Genomic DNA, 14,669 nt, shown 5'->3' with positions numbered 1-14,669 from the left:
GACGTTTTCGGGAAATGTTCGGAAAATAGCTGGCGAGGAGAGAGTTAAAGCTATTAAAAGTTTGATAAGATTTTTTTTTTTTTTTTTAATGAAAAATTAGATATTGCACAATATAAAAAGCTCATAATTTCTCAAGATTGCTAGTACATAAAACACGCCTAAAGGACAACTTGTACTGTAAGAAATGGAAATTTAGGTTCTAAGTGGCCTGTTGGGGGGAATAAATGATGCATTGCGAAGCACATAGTAAATCCATGGTAATGGATGACGTTAAATGTTTATATCAAAAATTCTAAAATACGAAACTCTCCTACCCCTCCCCTTTTTTTTCTTACCTTCAAAAAGACAAATCTTTCTTTATTCCTCTCAAACTCCAGTTCTTGATTCTTTTCCAGGGCATCACCACTACAATTAACAGATAAAGAGAGGGGGGGGGGGGGGGGAATAATAAGATGAACAAACATTGGAGACTTCTTGAAACTCAATGACGGGGTATCATGTGTTTGTTTGTTTGTTTGTTTGTTTTAAGGGTTTTAAGGTCCTTTCGACAATTAGTTTTTGTTTTTTTGTTTGTTTTTGTTTGTTTGTTTTTGTTTTTAAGGGTTTTACGACGCTTGCAACACATTTTTAGGTTATATCAGCGCCAGTAAAAAGGAAGAAAATGGGATAGTCAAAAAAGTTCTAGAATTACAAATAAAGCACCCAAGAAAAAGTAAGACATAGGGGAACTGGGAACTCAAATAGGGATCAGATGTAGATTACAAGAGCAAACCACCAATGTACTTAGTTTGAGATCACCTATAAGTCTCATCAGGACACAAGCACAAAATCCAACAAAGAGGAATACACTCAAACGCTTACATTATACATTCAAAATAACAAATATAGTAATACATAACAGAGAGATGATTTACAAGGAATAAAATATCATTTCCCAAAACAATAACTATGCATTTGACTGTTTCCCTCCCAGCCAGGACTCAGCTTGTCCATTCGCCAGGACAAAACCAAGTAATCTCATGCCAAGACAAAGACAGAAAGCATGTTGGAAAACAGATATAAGGGGATAGAAGACACAGTATGTACCCCCCTGCCCACTATGGGAGGTCAAAGGATCACACCCAATGGCGTATGTGTGATTATATGCAGGGGTGAGAATGACTGGTCACAAAAAAGGAGGAAATTTTTCATAGTGAAGATCATGACCCATTCATGCGACCATAACCTATAAATTTGAATTTCACTAAAATTTACTGAGATGTGATCCAAAATTTGTCTTGCAGCAATTTCTGACACAATTCGGTGGTATTTCAAAAGTTGAAAGTGTAATTACAACATTCTGTGGTTGTAGCAGGGATGATGGTGGTTGTAGTAATAACAGTGGAAGGGATGATGAGGTTGTGATTGTAGTAGTAGTATGGATGATTGTGTGGTGGTGGTTTTAGTAGCTGTGGTAGGAATGATGATGTGGAGGTAGTTGTAGTAGTAATGGTGGCAGGGATGATGTTGTGGTGGTTGTAGTAGTAGTGGTGGTAGGGATGATGGTTTGGTGGTGGTTGTAGTAGTGGTGGTGGTAGGGATGGCGGTTGTAGTAGTGGTAGGGATGATGATGAGGTGGTGGTTGTAGTAGTAGAGATGGTAGGGATGATGGTGTGGTGGTGGTTGTAGTAGTAGTGGTGGTAGGGATGATGGTGTGATGGTGGTGGTAATAGTAGTGGTGGTAGGGATGATGATGTGGTGGTGGTTGAAGTAGTGGTAGTAGGGTTGATGAAGTGGTGGTGGTTGTAGTAGTAGTTGTGGTAGGAATGATGATGTGGTGGTAGTTGTGGTAGTGGTGCTAGGGATGATGGTGTGGTGGTGGTAGGGGTGATGTGGTAGTGGTGGTGGGGATGATGATGTGGTGGTGATTGTAGTAGTAGTGGTGGCGGGGATGATGATATGATGGTGGTTGTAGTAGTGGTAGTAGGGTTGATGATGTGGTGGTAGTTGTAGTAGTAGTGGTGGTAGGGATGATGTGGTGCTATTTGTAGTAGTAGTGGTGGTAGGGATAATGATGTGGTGGTGATTGTAATAGTAGCGGTGGTAGAGATGTTGATGTAGTGGTTTTGGTGAGTGTTTTTTTTTATTCAGTGATGATAATAGCAATTTGTCAAAAAGGAAGAAAATCGCTCAGTCTATCGATCAAACACAAGCAAAGAAACCTAGTAGTTATTCAGCTTATAAATACAACCCAAGAATCTCTCAAATTTAAAGCCATAGTCCAAAGGTAAAAAGAAAAAAGATTAAACTAAGCCAATCGCCATTGCATTGTTCTAATATATCATCTCTATATACCAGATGATTTAATGGATAGTTGCAAAAGAAAGAGAGAGAGATTGGGGGGGGGGGGGGGGGGGGGGGGGGGGGCGGGAGGAGAGACTTCTTTACCAGAATAACATGTATTGACCTTTTAAATTCTATATCAAAAAAAAAAATAATAAAAAAGAAAAGAGAAATAGAAAGAAAGGCAAAAGGGGGGGGGGGGGGGGGGGGGAGAGAGAGAGGAGAGAGGGAGAGAGATGAGAGAGAGAGAGAGAGAGAGAGAGAGAGAGAGAGAGAGAGAGAGAGAGAGAGAGAGAGAGAGAGAGATTAAAAAGGCAATAGGTACCTACAACAGGGTAAAAAAATCCAGACCCACTTGTCCATCCCCTTCCACCATCAACTAATCAAAGAACACTACTGGTCTTCTGTGTTAATTGTGACACCTGGTGCCATACTGTCTGGCCCAACGTCATAAAAACGGGACCGTCACCAAATTTCACGAGACTGAGCACAGGTGTCAAAATATGACATAAGACATAATGGTGATTTTGTGGTTTTGAGGAAAATGTTTGACATGGCAAATTTGAAAAAGGAGGAAATGTGATGGGATGGGCGGAGATAAACTACCATTTAGGCGGAAATCCGCCTTTAGGCGGAAGATTCTCAGCCCTGTATATGATAGGTGACCAAGTGTGTCACAAGTGTGTCAGAAGTGTGTCAATCTGCTGTGTCGGGATGAACTTTAAAAATGACCCGGATTGAAAACTTTTTGCAACTCATAACAAAAATAACGAAAAGTAATATAAACAAAAAATAATATAAACAGGCTTCAAAACAGAACAAAAATACCAAACAAAACCAGTCCCGGTTTTATCAGGACAGTAGTAGGCTGCTATGTCATCATTCATTTTCAGCATCCAGCTTACGTCTACACAATATCATAACAAGATGGTCAGTCACAAATAATAAGCAAATTTTTCTTTTGGGTTTCTTTAATCAATTTGGTATAAAAGTTACATAATACTTTTAGTCAAGGTGTGAAATGAAAACAATAGAATAGAAAAGAAGAAGAAAAAGTACGAGCTTATGTAAATAAAGCATTTTATCCACTACGTGTGCTTTCATAACACATTAACTAACTAACTTGAGCTTTTATATAGCGCAATATCCACTAAATGTGCTCAAAACGCTGACCAACAGCAACACATAACATGTAGAACGAGACATAACGCCTGCTAGGCAATATTACAAATTTTTTTTCCGACAGAGACAACGCTGTTGACGGCCAGGTACTCATTTTACACCTGAGTACGATGAGAGAATGTGAGTAAAGAGCCTTTTCCAAGGACTCAACTATGCACCGAGCGCGAGGCTCGAATCCAGGACCTTCCGATCCGAAAGCAAGTGTCATACCACTAGACCACATAACCGCACAAAAAGTCCCCACAAGCCAACAGTGACATTCATTAAACATGTAGGATAAAACATGATGCCAGTTTGGCGATATAACACCTTTTTAAAAAAAAAATTATAGACGCCCCTTACTACTATACGAGGCAACCCTGTATGGTGAGAAAATGTGAGTAAAGAAGTCTTTTCCAAGGACTCAACTTTCTACAGCCCACAGTAGGACTCGAAGCCATACCACTCAACAAACAGAAGAAAAAAGAAAGAGAAAGGGAACTAGAAAATAAAATTAAAAGAAAGAGAGAAAGAAAAAGGGAACTAGAAAAAAAAAAATTTAAAGAAAGAAAAAGGGAACTAGAAAAAAAAAAATTAAAGAAAGAAAAAGGGAACTAGAAAAAAAAAAAAGAAAGAAGAAAAAAAAAGATTTAAAAATAAAATTTAGACAAGACATGTCTGCAGTTGCAAATATTGGGTTCTGCTGAGTGCATGGGAATACCATACCCTTCGGTAGGCAGAAGATGGAAGGGACACTCCGAGGTCAAAACTGGAAAACTGGAATGAGAGCAAAGGCAACACGATGGAAATGATGACGACGACGACGATGACGATGAAGATGACGTGATGGATGACGATGATTGCTGGGATATTGGTATATTAGCAGACGACGATGTTGAAGACAAGAAGGATGCTGTAACTCTTGATGATGACGATGATGATGATGATGATGATTTTGTAGATGACGAACGATTTGAGGAATGACCACACAATCCTACAGACATCGAAGACAATTTCGATGAAATTGCCGATGGCATTGAATTTGATTGTCGGGTGGATGTCAACTTGGATGACTGTGGAGAGGATGAGGATATATTTGACGATAAAGCAGCAGAATTTTCTAGATCTTTTACACCTCTAGTACAACCACGATCGTGACTGTTATCCAACTGGTTGCCACTTTTTAACTCTGCAGCATTCCGATTAGCAGCAGCTGCGGCAGCCATTTTTTTAGCAACTGTTGAAGATCTCCAAGGAGCTGCTTTACCGCCAGTTCCTCCGGGTAATGATTCTGATCTTGTCGCATCGGCTGCAGACGCTGACCCTGGAGGAAATGCAACAACCGATGACGATGACGATGGCACAGAGGATGCTGTAGGATTTACTGAACCCAACAACGGTTTTGAAAGGACATTGTTGGACGAGGAGTCCCTTTCTCCACTGCTTGATGATTTTGATCTTGTCGCATCGGCTAGAGATGCTGAGCCTGGAGTAGATAAGCCGACAGATGAAGATGATGATGATGATGATAATAGTGACACAGTGGAGGCTGTTGGTTTTACTGAAGCCGGCGACTGTCTTGACGGGAATTTGTTGGACGAGGAGGAGCCCCTCCCTCCACCACCTGGATTGGGTGTCCTTGTGAAATTCATTGGTTTGAAAGACGATGCGAGGGAACTATATAGACAAAATAACGAGAGAGAAAAAAAAAAGGGGGGGGGGAAGAGAAAAAATAGATAAATTTGTTAGACAGTGGCCACTTTTTAATACGTTATCATTCAAAGTAATAAATTCATATATAAGCAGGTAATTTACACATGTTAAAATGAGTAAATTTGTTATAATGCATTTTGTCTTTGAAAGAAATGAAAGCATTATGATAAACCCATGTTGACATGCTGATTTCAAGAGAAATTTCAAATGGTAGAAAATGTGAAAGTTTTCAGTTCATCTTGAATAAAATAATACACTTTCATTTTCTCCTTTCTTCCAAGAGCAATTCTGTCTCGAAGATTATCAAATCCAAAGATTTATTTCAACTTTGTTAAATTTAAATATTCTTGAGTCAAAAGATGGAATCAAACGTATCCAAAACAAAAAATGGCCACTTTTCTGTCAGATCGCACTTGGAGGCCATTCTGTGAGTCTATATGGGCAGACACAAGAACGATTCCCCTGGATCATTTTTTTTTTTTTTTTTAATAAAAAAAAAAAAGGAAGAGATAATTCAGACCTGCCACAGGCTAACAAAAAATCTGTAACAAATACAGAATTTGAAGAAATAAAGAAAAAATCCAATATGCATTAGAACTTTTGTTATGCAGTTCATTTTTGGTCACTCATTTCTGAGTGAAATAATCACAGTTTCTCTAATTGTAATCTATAATCCAAATGCGGAGATAAAAATTTGAATTTGCCTGCCCCCCCCCCCCCCCCCCCCCCCCCCCCCCCCCCCTATGTGAAAGACCAAATAAATCTGTATACGTGGCAAGTCTGAAAAAGGTAATGTTGAAGAAGTGTGCAACTGCAGAGGGGAGACAACAACATGTGAAACAACAAGTAAGTTTGTACGAGCAAAAGCACAAGATTTGAACGATAAAATATTAATATTTTTTTTAATACATAAAGGAATAGTAGTCAACAATGACACATAATAAATAAGCCCAACTTGCTATGGCAACCACACAGGTAAATAGCAAATATCTCCAGCTTTTTGCTTACAGCTGGGTATTGAAAATCAAAGACTGATAGATAGGCTGTGATTGTTTGAATTTCTTTGTCTGATGCATCAGTAAAAAAAATATTTAAACAATTAATAATAATTGAATAATTGATTGAATCGTAACTTTTAAAGATTACAGAATTTCTAATAATTAGCAGGTCTAGGTCTCAACAAGGACATTAACTCACTCAAACCCTAACACCGACTATATCCGTAGGTTACCCGGGTTACTTTTACCCCATGCCTATTTATTACGTTTTTCTGAGACAAATTATAGGCATAGTATCAAAGCTAATGTTTTTAGTTTTCGCATGTTAAAGGTAGTTATGAATATAATTATCTATGTACATGCTCATTTTTAATGCATTTTTTCCCATTTTGAAAAGTAGCAAAAATCTCAAGGATTGAGCGAGTTAAGTTTGAAACACCCAGTATATATTATTTATGCTTTGAGCAAGATATTGTTGTCAAATTTTTTTTTTTAAATCCTTTGTGATCTAAAGAGAAATATTCAAACAAACCGACTTTATTTGTCTATCCCAAAGAGAAAAAAAAAACGAGGGAAAAAAAATTATGGTCTATCCAAAACTAGGGGGCTAACTTTTGCAGGTGGTTGGAATATCAAGTCTGGCTGTATGTAAAAAAATATTTTTTCCCCACCTTCTGGAAACATCCACCTGCACTGAGTGATCAATGACCAGGTCAGTTGGACACACAGGGTTAATTTTGTCAGGGTCACCGCCGAGTCTCTTGACCGCATCTCTCATGGCCGCAAAGTCAACCACAGCTGGAACACCCCTGTCAGTAAACAAACAAACAAATAAATATTTTTGTGAGATATTATTGGTATGCAAGACTCTATAGAGAATGAGAATCATAATATAACTTAATAAATAAAGAAATAAGTAAATAAACAATTACATTTAAGAAAGAAATAAAGAAAGAAAGAAAGAAAGAAAGAAAGACAGAAGAAAAGAAAATAAATAAATATAAAACATTTTTTTTTTTAAGTGAATAAATAAATTAATTATTTAATTAATATATAAATATTTAAATATTTAAAAGCAAGTAAATAAATAAATAAATATGACTTAGAGATACTCATGAAATTTTAATAATGGAGCCCCCAAAAGAAAATAAATAAATAGAGCTTTTATACAGCACAATATCCACTAAACAGTGCTCAAAGCACTTTATAAGGGGTCCCTGGCCAACAGCAACACTTAACACGTAAGACGTGGCATGACGCCTGTTAGCCGATAAATTACAAATTTTTTTTCGGACTGAGACAATGCTGTTAACAACCAGGTACTCATTTTACACCTGAGAGAATGTCCCGAGCAAGACTCAAACCTTCCGGTCAGAAAGCGAGTGTCATACAAGACCACATAATAATAATAATAACCATAACAATAATAATAATAATAATAATAATAATAATAATAATAATAATAATAATAATAATAATAATAATAATAATAATAATAACAATAATAATAATAATAATAATAATAATAATAATAATAATAATAATAATAATAATAATAATAATAATAATAATAATTTATATAGCCGTACTACGAATTCTATGAATGTTTTATAATAGTAGACAGTACTGTTTTGTTTTTTGTTTTTTGTCTTTTTATTGTTACTTACGTGAAATCTTGCAGGATGACACGAGCAGGACGGAAAGGAATCTCCACTTGCTGGGACCTGGTGGTCTCCCACTCCAGAATGCGTGTCACATCCTCTTTACGCACGTGAAAGTTGTCGCAGTTACGCACTGCCGATTCTAGCAACACCCTCACGGAGTAGGGCAAGCGGGCTGGAAGTGGGGTAGTGAATAGGGAGGGAAGGGGCAGGGGGGGGGGGGGGGGGGGGGGGGGGGGGGGGAGAAAACATGTAAGACTTTTTTTAACTTCTAAAAACAATGACTATTTAAACATGAGCTCTTAGACATGAGCTTTTTATATAGCACAATACCCACTTATGTGCTCAAAGCACTTTACAAGGAGTCCCTGGCCAACAGCAACATGTAACATGTAGAACGAGACATGACGCCTGTTCGGCGATATTACAATTTATTTTCCGACAGAGACAACGCTGTTTAACAGCCAGGTACTCATTTAACACCTGAGTACGGTGAGAGAATGTTAGTAAAGAGCCTTTTCCAACGACTCAACTATGTGCTGAGCAAGGCTCGAACTCAGGACCTTCTGATCCGAAAGCAAGTGTCATACCACTAGACCACATAGCCGCTTATGTAAGGGTATGACAACTCGAAATTCAAAAGAAAATTTCCACTATAATTGTATGGTACTAATATACTGAGTTATCTAATCATATGCTAGTAATGACGCAATGACCTCAACTGGTAACTTACCTAGCTTTTCTCCACCGAGCTGACCTATGTCAAAGTAGGTGAACTGTTGACCTCCGACCTCTAACTGCTTAGAGCTGGACGAGTATGGATTATCTGGTGATAGAGGGAAAGATAAATAACGCATCAAATAGGTCAAGTAGGAGTTGGAATCATGGATGATTGGATGACTAGTTAGATTAGATGATGAAAGTTCACAGCCTCAAATTTTCCAGCCTTTGAAAACTTTGCACCGAGAGTCACCTCTTAAGATTTAGATTTAGAGATAAAAAAATAAAAAAAGCATATAATGTCAAATACGTGACCAACCATATAAACACTGTATAATTTTGGGATGGGGGACCTGATAGCTCAGTCGGTAGAGTACCAGATTCACACACAGAGGGACAGAGATCGATCCCGGGGGTGCCATCAAGATTTTTTTTTCTGAACTCCCCCCCCCCCACACTATCCACCCAGCAGTGAATGGGTAGCTGGGTCTGTTAGATTTGGGGGAAAGTACTTTGCAATAGACTAGCGTCCTATCCCAAGGATAGTAAGCAACTGCTATTGTCTGTTTCATGCTATATAAACTGGGATAAACTCCAGCTCCAATGGCTCTGAAGGACTACTACATAATTTTGGGATGAAACGAGCTTTTCTAAAGCGAAATATTCGCATATTTTGCTTAAAGCAAGCGCATTACAAGAGGTCCCAAGCCAGCAGCAACACTTTACATGTAGGACCTGACTACAAATTTTTTTTTTTGGACTGAGACAAAGCTGTTACCCGCCCGGTACTCGTTTTATACCAGAATATGATGAGAGAATGTGTGCACAAAATGAACTTTTCCAAAGACTCAATTTTGCGCTACCAAGAGCGAGACCCGAACCAGGGACCTATAGATCCAAAGATGAGTGTCATCCGACAAGACCACAAAAAGGGACAAAATCTGATGCTTAACTCTCTCCTTACCGATCATTTTCAGTATTTTCCCAAAATGGGAGGCTTACCCAGCAGAAAAATTGATTTTTTTAAACTCAAACAATCTCTCTACAAAACAACTATGTGTTCTTCCTAATTAAACAAAGATCATTCTTCAAAGTTTGTAATGTACAAAATAAATCTGAATAAAAGAAAAACATATATTGTGTCGTAACAAATGTGACAATTTTGTTGCAGGTGGTAAGGAGAGGGTTAAATCTTAAAACTGAATTTCAAGAATAACTTATGAAATATGAAATAAAATTTTTGCCCTCATTGAGGAGAGCCAGTTTTCATATTTTTTTTTTTAACTCTCCTGATTTCACCGTGATTGAAAATCAGACAAATTTGTCCAAATTTTCCATTCATATGACCTCAAGAGTGTTAAGCCTCCCTACAGAGCTCCTAGATCACTGGTGAATTTTCATTTCAAAATGTTATTGTTCATGTTAAAATCTTCATGAGAAAAGGTGGACATTAGAAGTATATTCAGATTCAGCTTTTAGAAAAATTCCTAGATCCGATCATTGTGACTTTCAATTCATTTGATTTCATCCAATTTATTCTGACGTGATACCAGATTGACAAAGCAGATCTCACATTATCCAGCAATGGACTCTTCATATAGAAAAAAAAAAGTAGTCCATCAGAGCTATTTACTATTATTAGCCCGATAGAGTCGGTGGGTTATCACGGTTTCTATAGCATGAAATGAACAATAGCAATTGCTGACTTTCCTTTGGATGGGACACTAGTCTATCACAAAGTACTTTCTGCCAAATATAACAGACTCAGCTACACATTCACTTTCACTGCTGGATGGACAGAAGGAGGGGGCAGAAAAAAATCTGGACTGCACCCAGGATCGATCTTGATTCATTTGCATGTGAAGCGAGTGCTCTACCAACTGAACTATAAGGGACCCCCACTCTTCATATATATATATATATATATAAAGCAACAACAAAAATCCGTCATAGTCAAAATAAGTGGAATGCAAACTGAGAAAAATGTGATGATTGTAACTTAAGAGTTAACAGAAACAGGAATGGTAATGACATAGGACATTTCTTTTTCATTTGCATATTTCTTCAAGCTATTGTTTAACTGGCCCTGGCCACTCTTCCACAATTGCGGATCAGAATTAAAATGACCCTTTACCATAGAGAATTGCTTAAACTTAAAAAAAAAAAAACAACAAAAAAAAAAAAAAAACAACAAAAAAAAAAAAAAACAATATCTTAAACAATAGAGTACTAGTACTAGATATCTCAGAATTTTCTAGAAGGTGAGTCAGGTTATTTTAGCTATGTATATGATATTTTGAAAGAAAGCCGTTAATACCATGCCATTTCTTTATTCATATACAATCAGACACAAGGTTGAGCTAGAAAGGGGTGTTGTTGTGTGTGTGTGGGGGGGGGGGGGGGCGGGGGTTTGGATCTGACATTAGATCCTGGAACAGCCATTTCAGATAGATGTTCTTCAAATTTTTGTTATATAATTTAACTTTATAAATACTAATTTTATTTCACCATGCAGCGTCTCAATCAGGACTCTTGAAGAAGTCATTGTTATCTCTAATACATACAAATAAAGTTTGGAGTTTTTAATAAGAGTTTATAGATTTAGGTGAAAAACTTAACTCCAGACCAAATAAAGTTTGGAGTTTTTAATAAGTTTATAGATTTAGGTGAAAAAATTAACTCCAGACCTCAAATTCAAAGTATCCATCAAATAATTTTACATTACTTAATGCCTGAAAACGAATTCAATTCAATTAACGTCATTTGTATTCCCCAGAAAAAAAAAATAATAAAGATAGCGCCCAAGCCCAAGATCAGTGAAACTGTCTTGTCATATTTCCCCATTCATTTTGACTGTAACAGCCTGTTACATACTACTCTACCCCCTTCCTCTATTATTATTATCTTCAGAATCCCCCCCCCCCCCCCCCCCCCCAGCCTATTTGCACCCCCTCTCCTTCCAATTTCAGCTCACGAAAAATGCCGTGAAAAGTGAAAATTCACCATTCACATCTCGCCTCGCCTAAATAAATAAGAAAATGTCCAAAATCGATTTTTAAGAAGAGAGATGAAAGAGAATAAATCTAGATAGGTCTTCTTATGAATGTATTCTCCACTGAGAAAATCTATGCAAATTATTATTATTATTATCATGAAATAAATGGTAGGCTAACGATCGATTTTTTTTCCTGGGGTCAAAGGTCTTCGTTCATGAAGGAGTGTACAATGGTCACGTACAGAAATCAGCATCAGCAGACGAAATAATAAAGAGCGACTTGTGTCGGAGACAAAAATTGGGATATTGAATTCAAAATCATACAGTACAGGATCTGTCTTAAATGAATAGGCAAACAAATGACATTATAATATCAATTTATTAAAATAAGAAGTAACCAGAAGTATAAAGAATCTTTTAGTTTCAGAACACAAACCTGTCTGGGCCGCCATTGCGAATGCTATCTCAAATCATCACAATAAAATCACGTGACGAAAGATTGTGTCAGTAACGTGGGGGTTGTGGGAAATGGTTGTTAGCAATAAAATAGGAAATAAAAAATAGATCTACTGGCAACAAAGCGAAGAAAAAAAGGTTTTAATTAAATAAAACACGGATTTTCCAGAAAATAATAAACTTTAAAACACAGTAAATTCACCGTCAAATGATTACAATACATTAGAAATAGATATTTTATCTTGTTCTAAAAATAGAATAAGCCTGTCCTAGGCTTATATTAATATCGGGAAAACTGGATCTTATTTCACTCTCCTAAGCAACGGGCAGCAGCAGGTGGTGAGATCAATATAATTATGTATTATTGATATATTACTGCATCATTATCGAGACTTCGTCATTTCTCCATTATACTGTACATTTACGCCATAATCTGTGCTGGCTAGATGCGTTCAATAAACAAACGTTTTATTTCACCGTCACGTGTTGGCAACTGTTACACAATAATAAAAATTATAATAAATAATATTATATAGAGCTTTTATATGGAGCAATATGCACTAAACGTGCTCAAAGTGCTTGACAAACGATCCCTGGCCAAGAGCAACACTTAACATATAAGACGAGATATGAGGCCTGTTAGGCGATATTACATTATTTTTTTTTTGGACAGAGACAACGCTGTAAACGGCTAGTTACTCATTTTATACTTGAGTACAATGATAAAATGTGAGTAAAGAGCTTTTTCAAAGGACTCAACCATGCGCCGGGCGAGGATCGAACCCATGACCTTCCGATCCGAAAGCGAGTGCCATACCACAAGACCACAAAGCCGCGCAAAGAAAAAAAAATGATTGTTATAATCCACCCAATCGCAGTTTATTTTCTGAAGCGTAGCCATCATTAACATATAGATAGTTCGAATATGACGTCACTCAGGTCTTTGTTATTGTTTTTGCCATCCGCGTTTGTGAGTAATGCTCACTGAACTGTAATTAACCCGACTATAAACGTTTATGGATACACACAGTTTTGTGTGTTGTCCGTTATACTTCCGGATGGCAATGTTGTGAGCTTCTTAGCCAAGCGCATACTATCTATAGCCTGACACGAGAACCTGGACAATGGGATCACTTGTTTCCATGAGCAATACTAACGACAACTCACTGGTCGGTGCAAAAACCAAATAATGACGTCAAACTGCCAGTCTTTTGCCACAAAAGAAAACAAATCGTGAGTTGTATTCAATAGTTCAACCAATGAAATAACTTGTTTCCGGGAGCTCTACTAACGATAACTCACTAGGCGGTGCAAAAACCAAATAATGACATCAAAATGCCAGTCCTTTTGGATTCTGTGTCAGGCTATAACATAACGATGGCTACGGTTCTAGTGTCAGGCTATAGATAGTATGCAGATGACGTCACTCAGGTCTTTGTTATTGTTTTTTTTTTTGCCATCCTTGTTTATGAGCAATGCTCACTGAACTGTATTAACCCGACTATAAACGTTCATGGATACACACCGTTTTGTGTGTTGGTCCGTTATACTTCCGGATGGCAATGTTATGAGCTTCTTAGCCAAGCGCATACTATCAATATGTTAAAGATGGCTACGAAAAGACTGGCATTTTGACGTCATTTTTTGGTCAGTGGCAGGCTATAACTTTACGATGGCTTCGCCTGAAGCCTCCAGTCAACCTATAGATAGAATGAAGTTGACGTCACTCGGGTCTTTGTTATTGTTTTTCGCCATCAACGTTTATGAGTAATCCTCACTAAACTGCATTATCCAGACTATAAAAGTTCATGGGTTACACATTTTTGTGTGTTGATCCGTTATACTTCCTGATGGCAGTGTTGTAAGCTTCTTAGCCAAGCGCATACTGTCTATAGACTGTGTTATTCTTATGGACAACTGCAGCTATGTGGTCTGGTGGTATGACACTCGCTTTCGGATCGGAAGGTTCTGGATTCCGGGGTCGCTCGGCTAAAAGTTGAGTCCTTGGAGAAGGGCCTTTACTCACATTCTCTCACCGTACTCATGTGTAAATGAGTACCTGACCGTTAACAGCGTTGTCTCTGTCCGAAAAAAATTGTAACATCGCCTAACAGGCGTCATGTCCCGTCCAAAACGTAAACTGTTGCTGTTGGCCAGGGGCCCCTTGTAAAGCGCTTTGAGCACAGTTAGTGGATATTGCGCTTTATAAAAGCTCAATTTTTTAATAACCTGATACTCTACATCTTCTCAACCAGTGTAGATGGTCTCCGCATGCCACCATACGTGCAGCCACTATGTGGTCAAGTGGTATGACACTCGCTTTCGGATCGGAAGGTCCTGGGTTCGAACTGCGCTCGGCGCAAAGTTGAGTCCTTGGAAAGGGCACTTTACTCACATTCTTTCACCGTAATGACGTATTAAATGAATACATAGCCGTTCACAGTGTTTGTTGTGTATTTTGAACGGGAGTAATCGAGAGAACGATTACTACGGAGAGAGCAGGTTCGGACTTTTTGGTGACTGTCAAAGAGGAAGCATCATGTTTTATTTGTAATCAATCTTGCCTGTAAATAAAGTGTTTAAAAGTATCTTTGGAGACCCAGTTCAATTTATTGACTAACAGTCTTGTCTCTGTTGAAAAAA

At 37.7% G+C, this 14,669-nt stretch overlaps 1 protein-coding gene across 1 annotated transcript in view; it reads right to left on the bottom strand.

Moving 5' to 3' along the window:
• The window catches only part of LOC144960867 (cytoplasmic aconitate hydratase-like), a gene marked incomplete in the record, with an annotated part of 57,432 nt that extends 45,376 nt beyond the window's left edge, over positions 1 to 12,056 (bottom strand). The window contains 6 exon segments of the mRNA XM_078894264.1: positions 336 to 405; positions 4,210 to 5,160; positions 6,866 to 7,003; positions 7,862 to 8,030; positions 8,589 to 8,681; positions 12,007 to 12,056. Of these exon segments, the coding sequence (XP_078750390.1) occupies positions 336 to 405; positions 4,210 to 5,160; positions 6,866 to 7,003; positions 7,862 to 8,030; positions 8,589 to 8,681; positions 12,007 to 12,022 (1,437 nt within the window).
• Positions 12,057 to 14,669: the final 2,613 nt, after the last annotated feature.

The sequence above is a fragment of the Berghia stephanieae genome, chromosome 15 (assembly GCF_034508935.2).
Source record: "Berghia stephanieae isolate SIO BIC M18660-M18661 chromosome 15, UCSD_Bste_1.3, whole genome shotgun sequence".
In the NCBI taxonomy this organism is placed as follows: Eukaryota; Metazoa; Mollusca; class Gastropoda; order Nudibranchia; family Aeolidiidae; genus Berghia; species Berghia stephanieae.
This window is presented reverse-complemented; position numbering and strand designations above follow the sequence as displayed.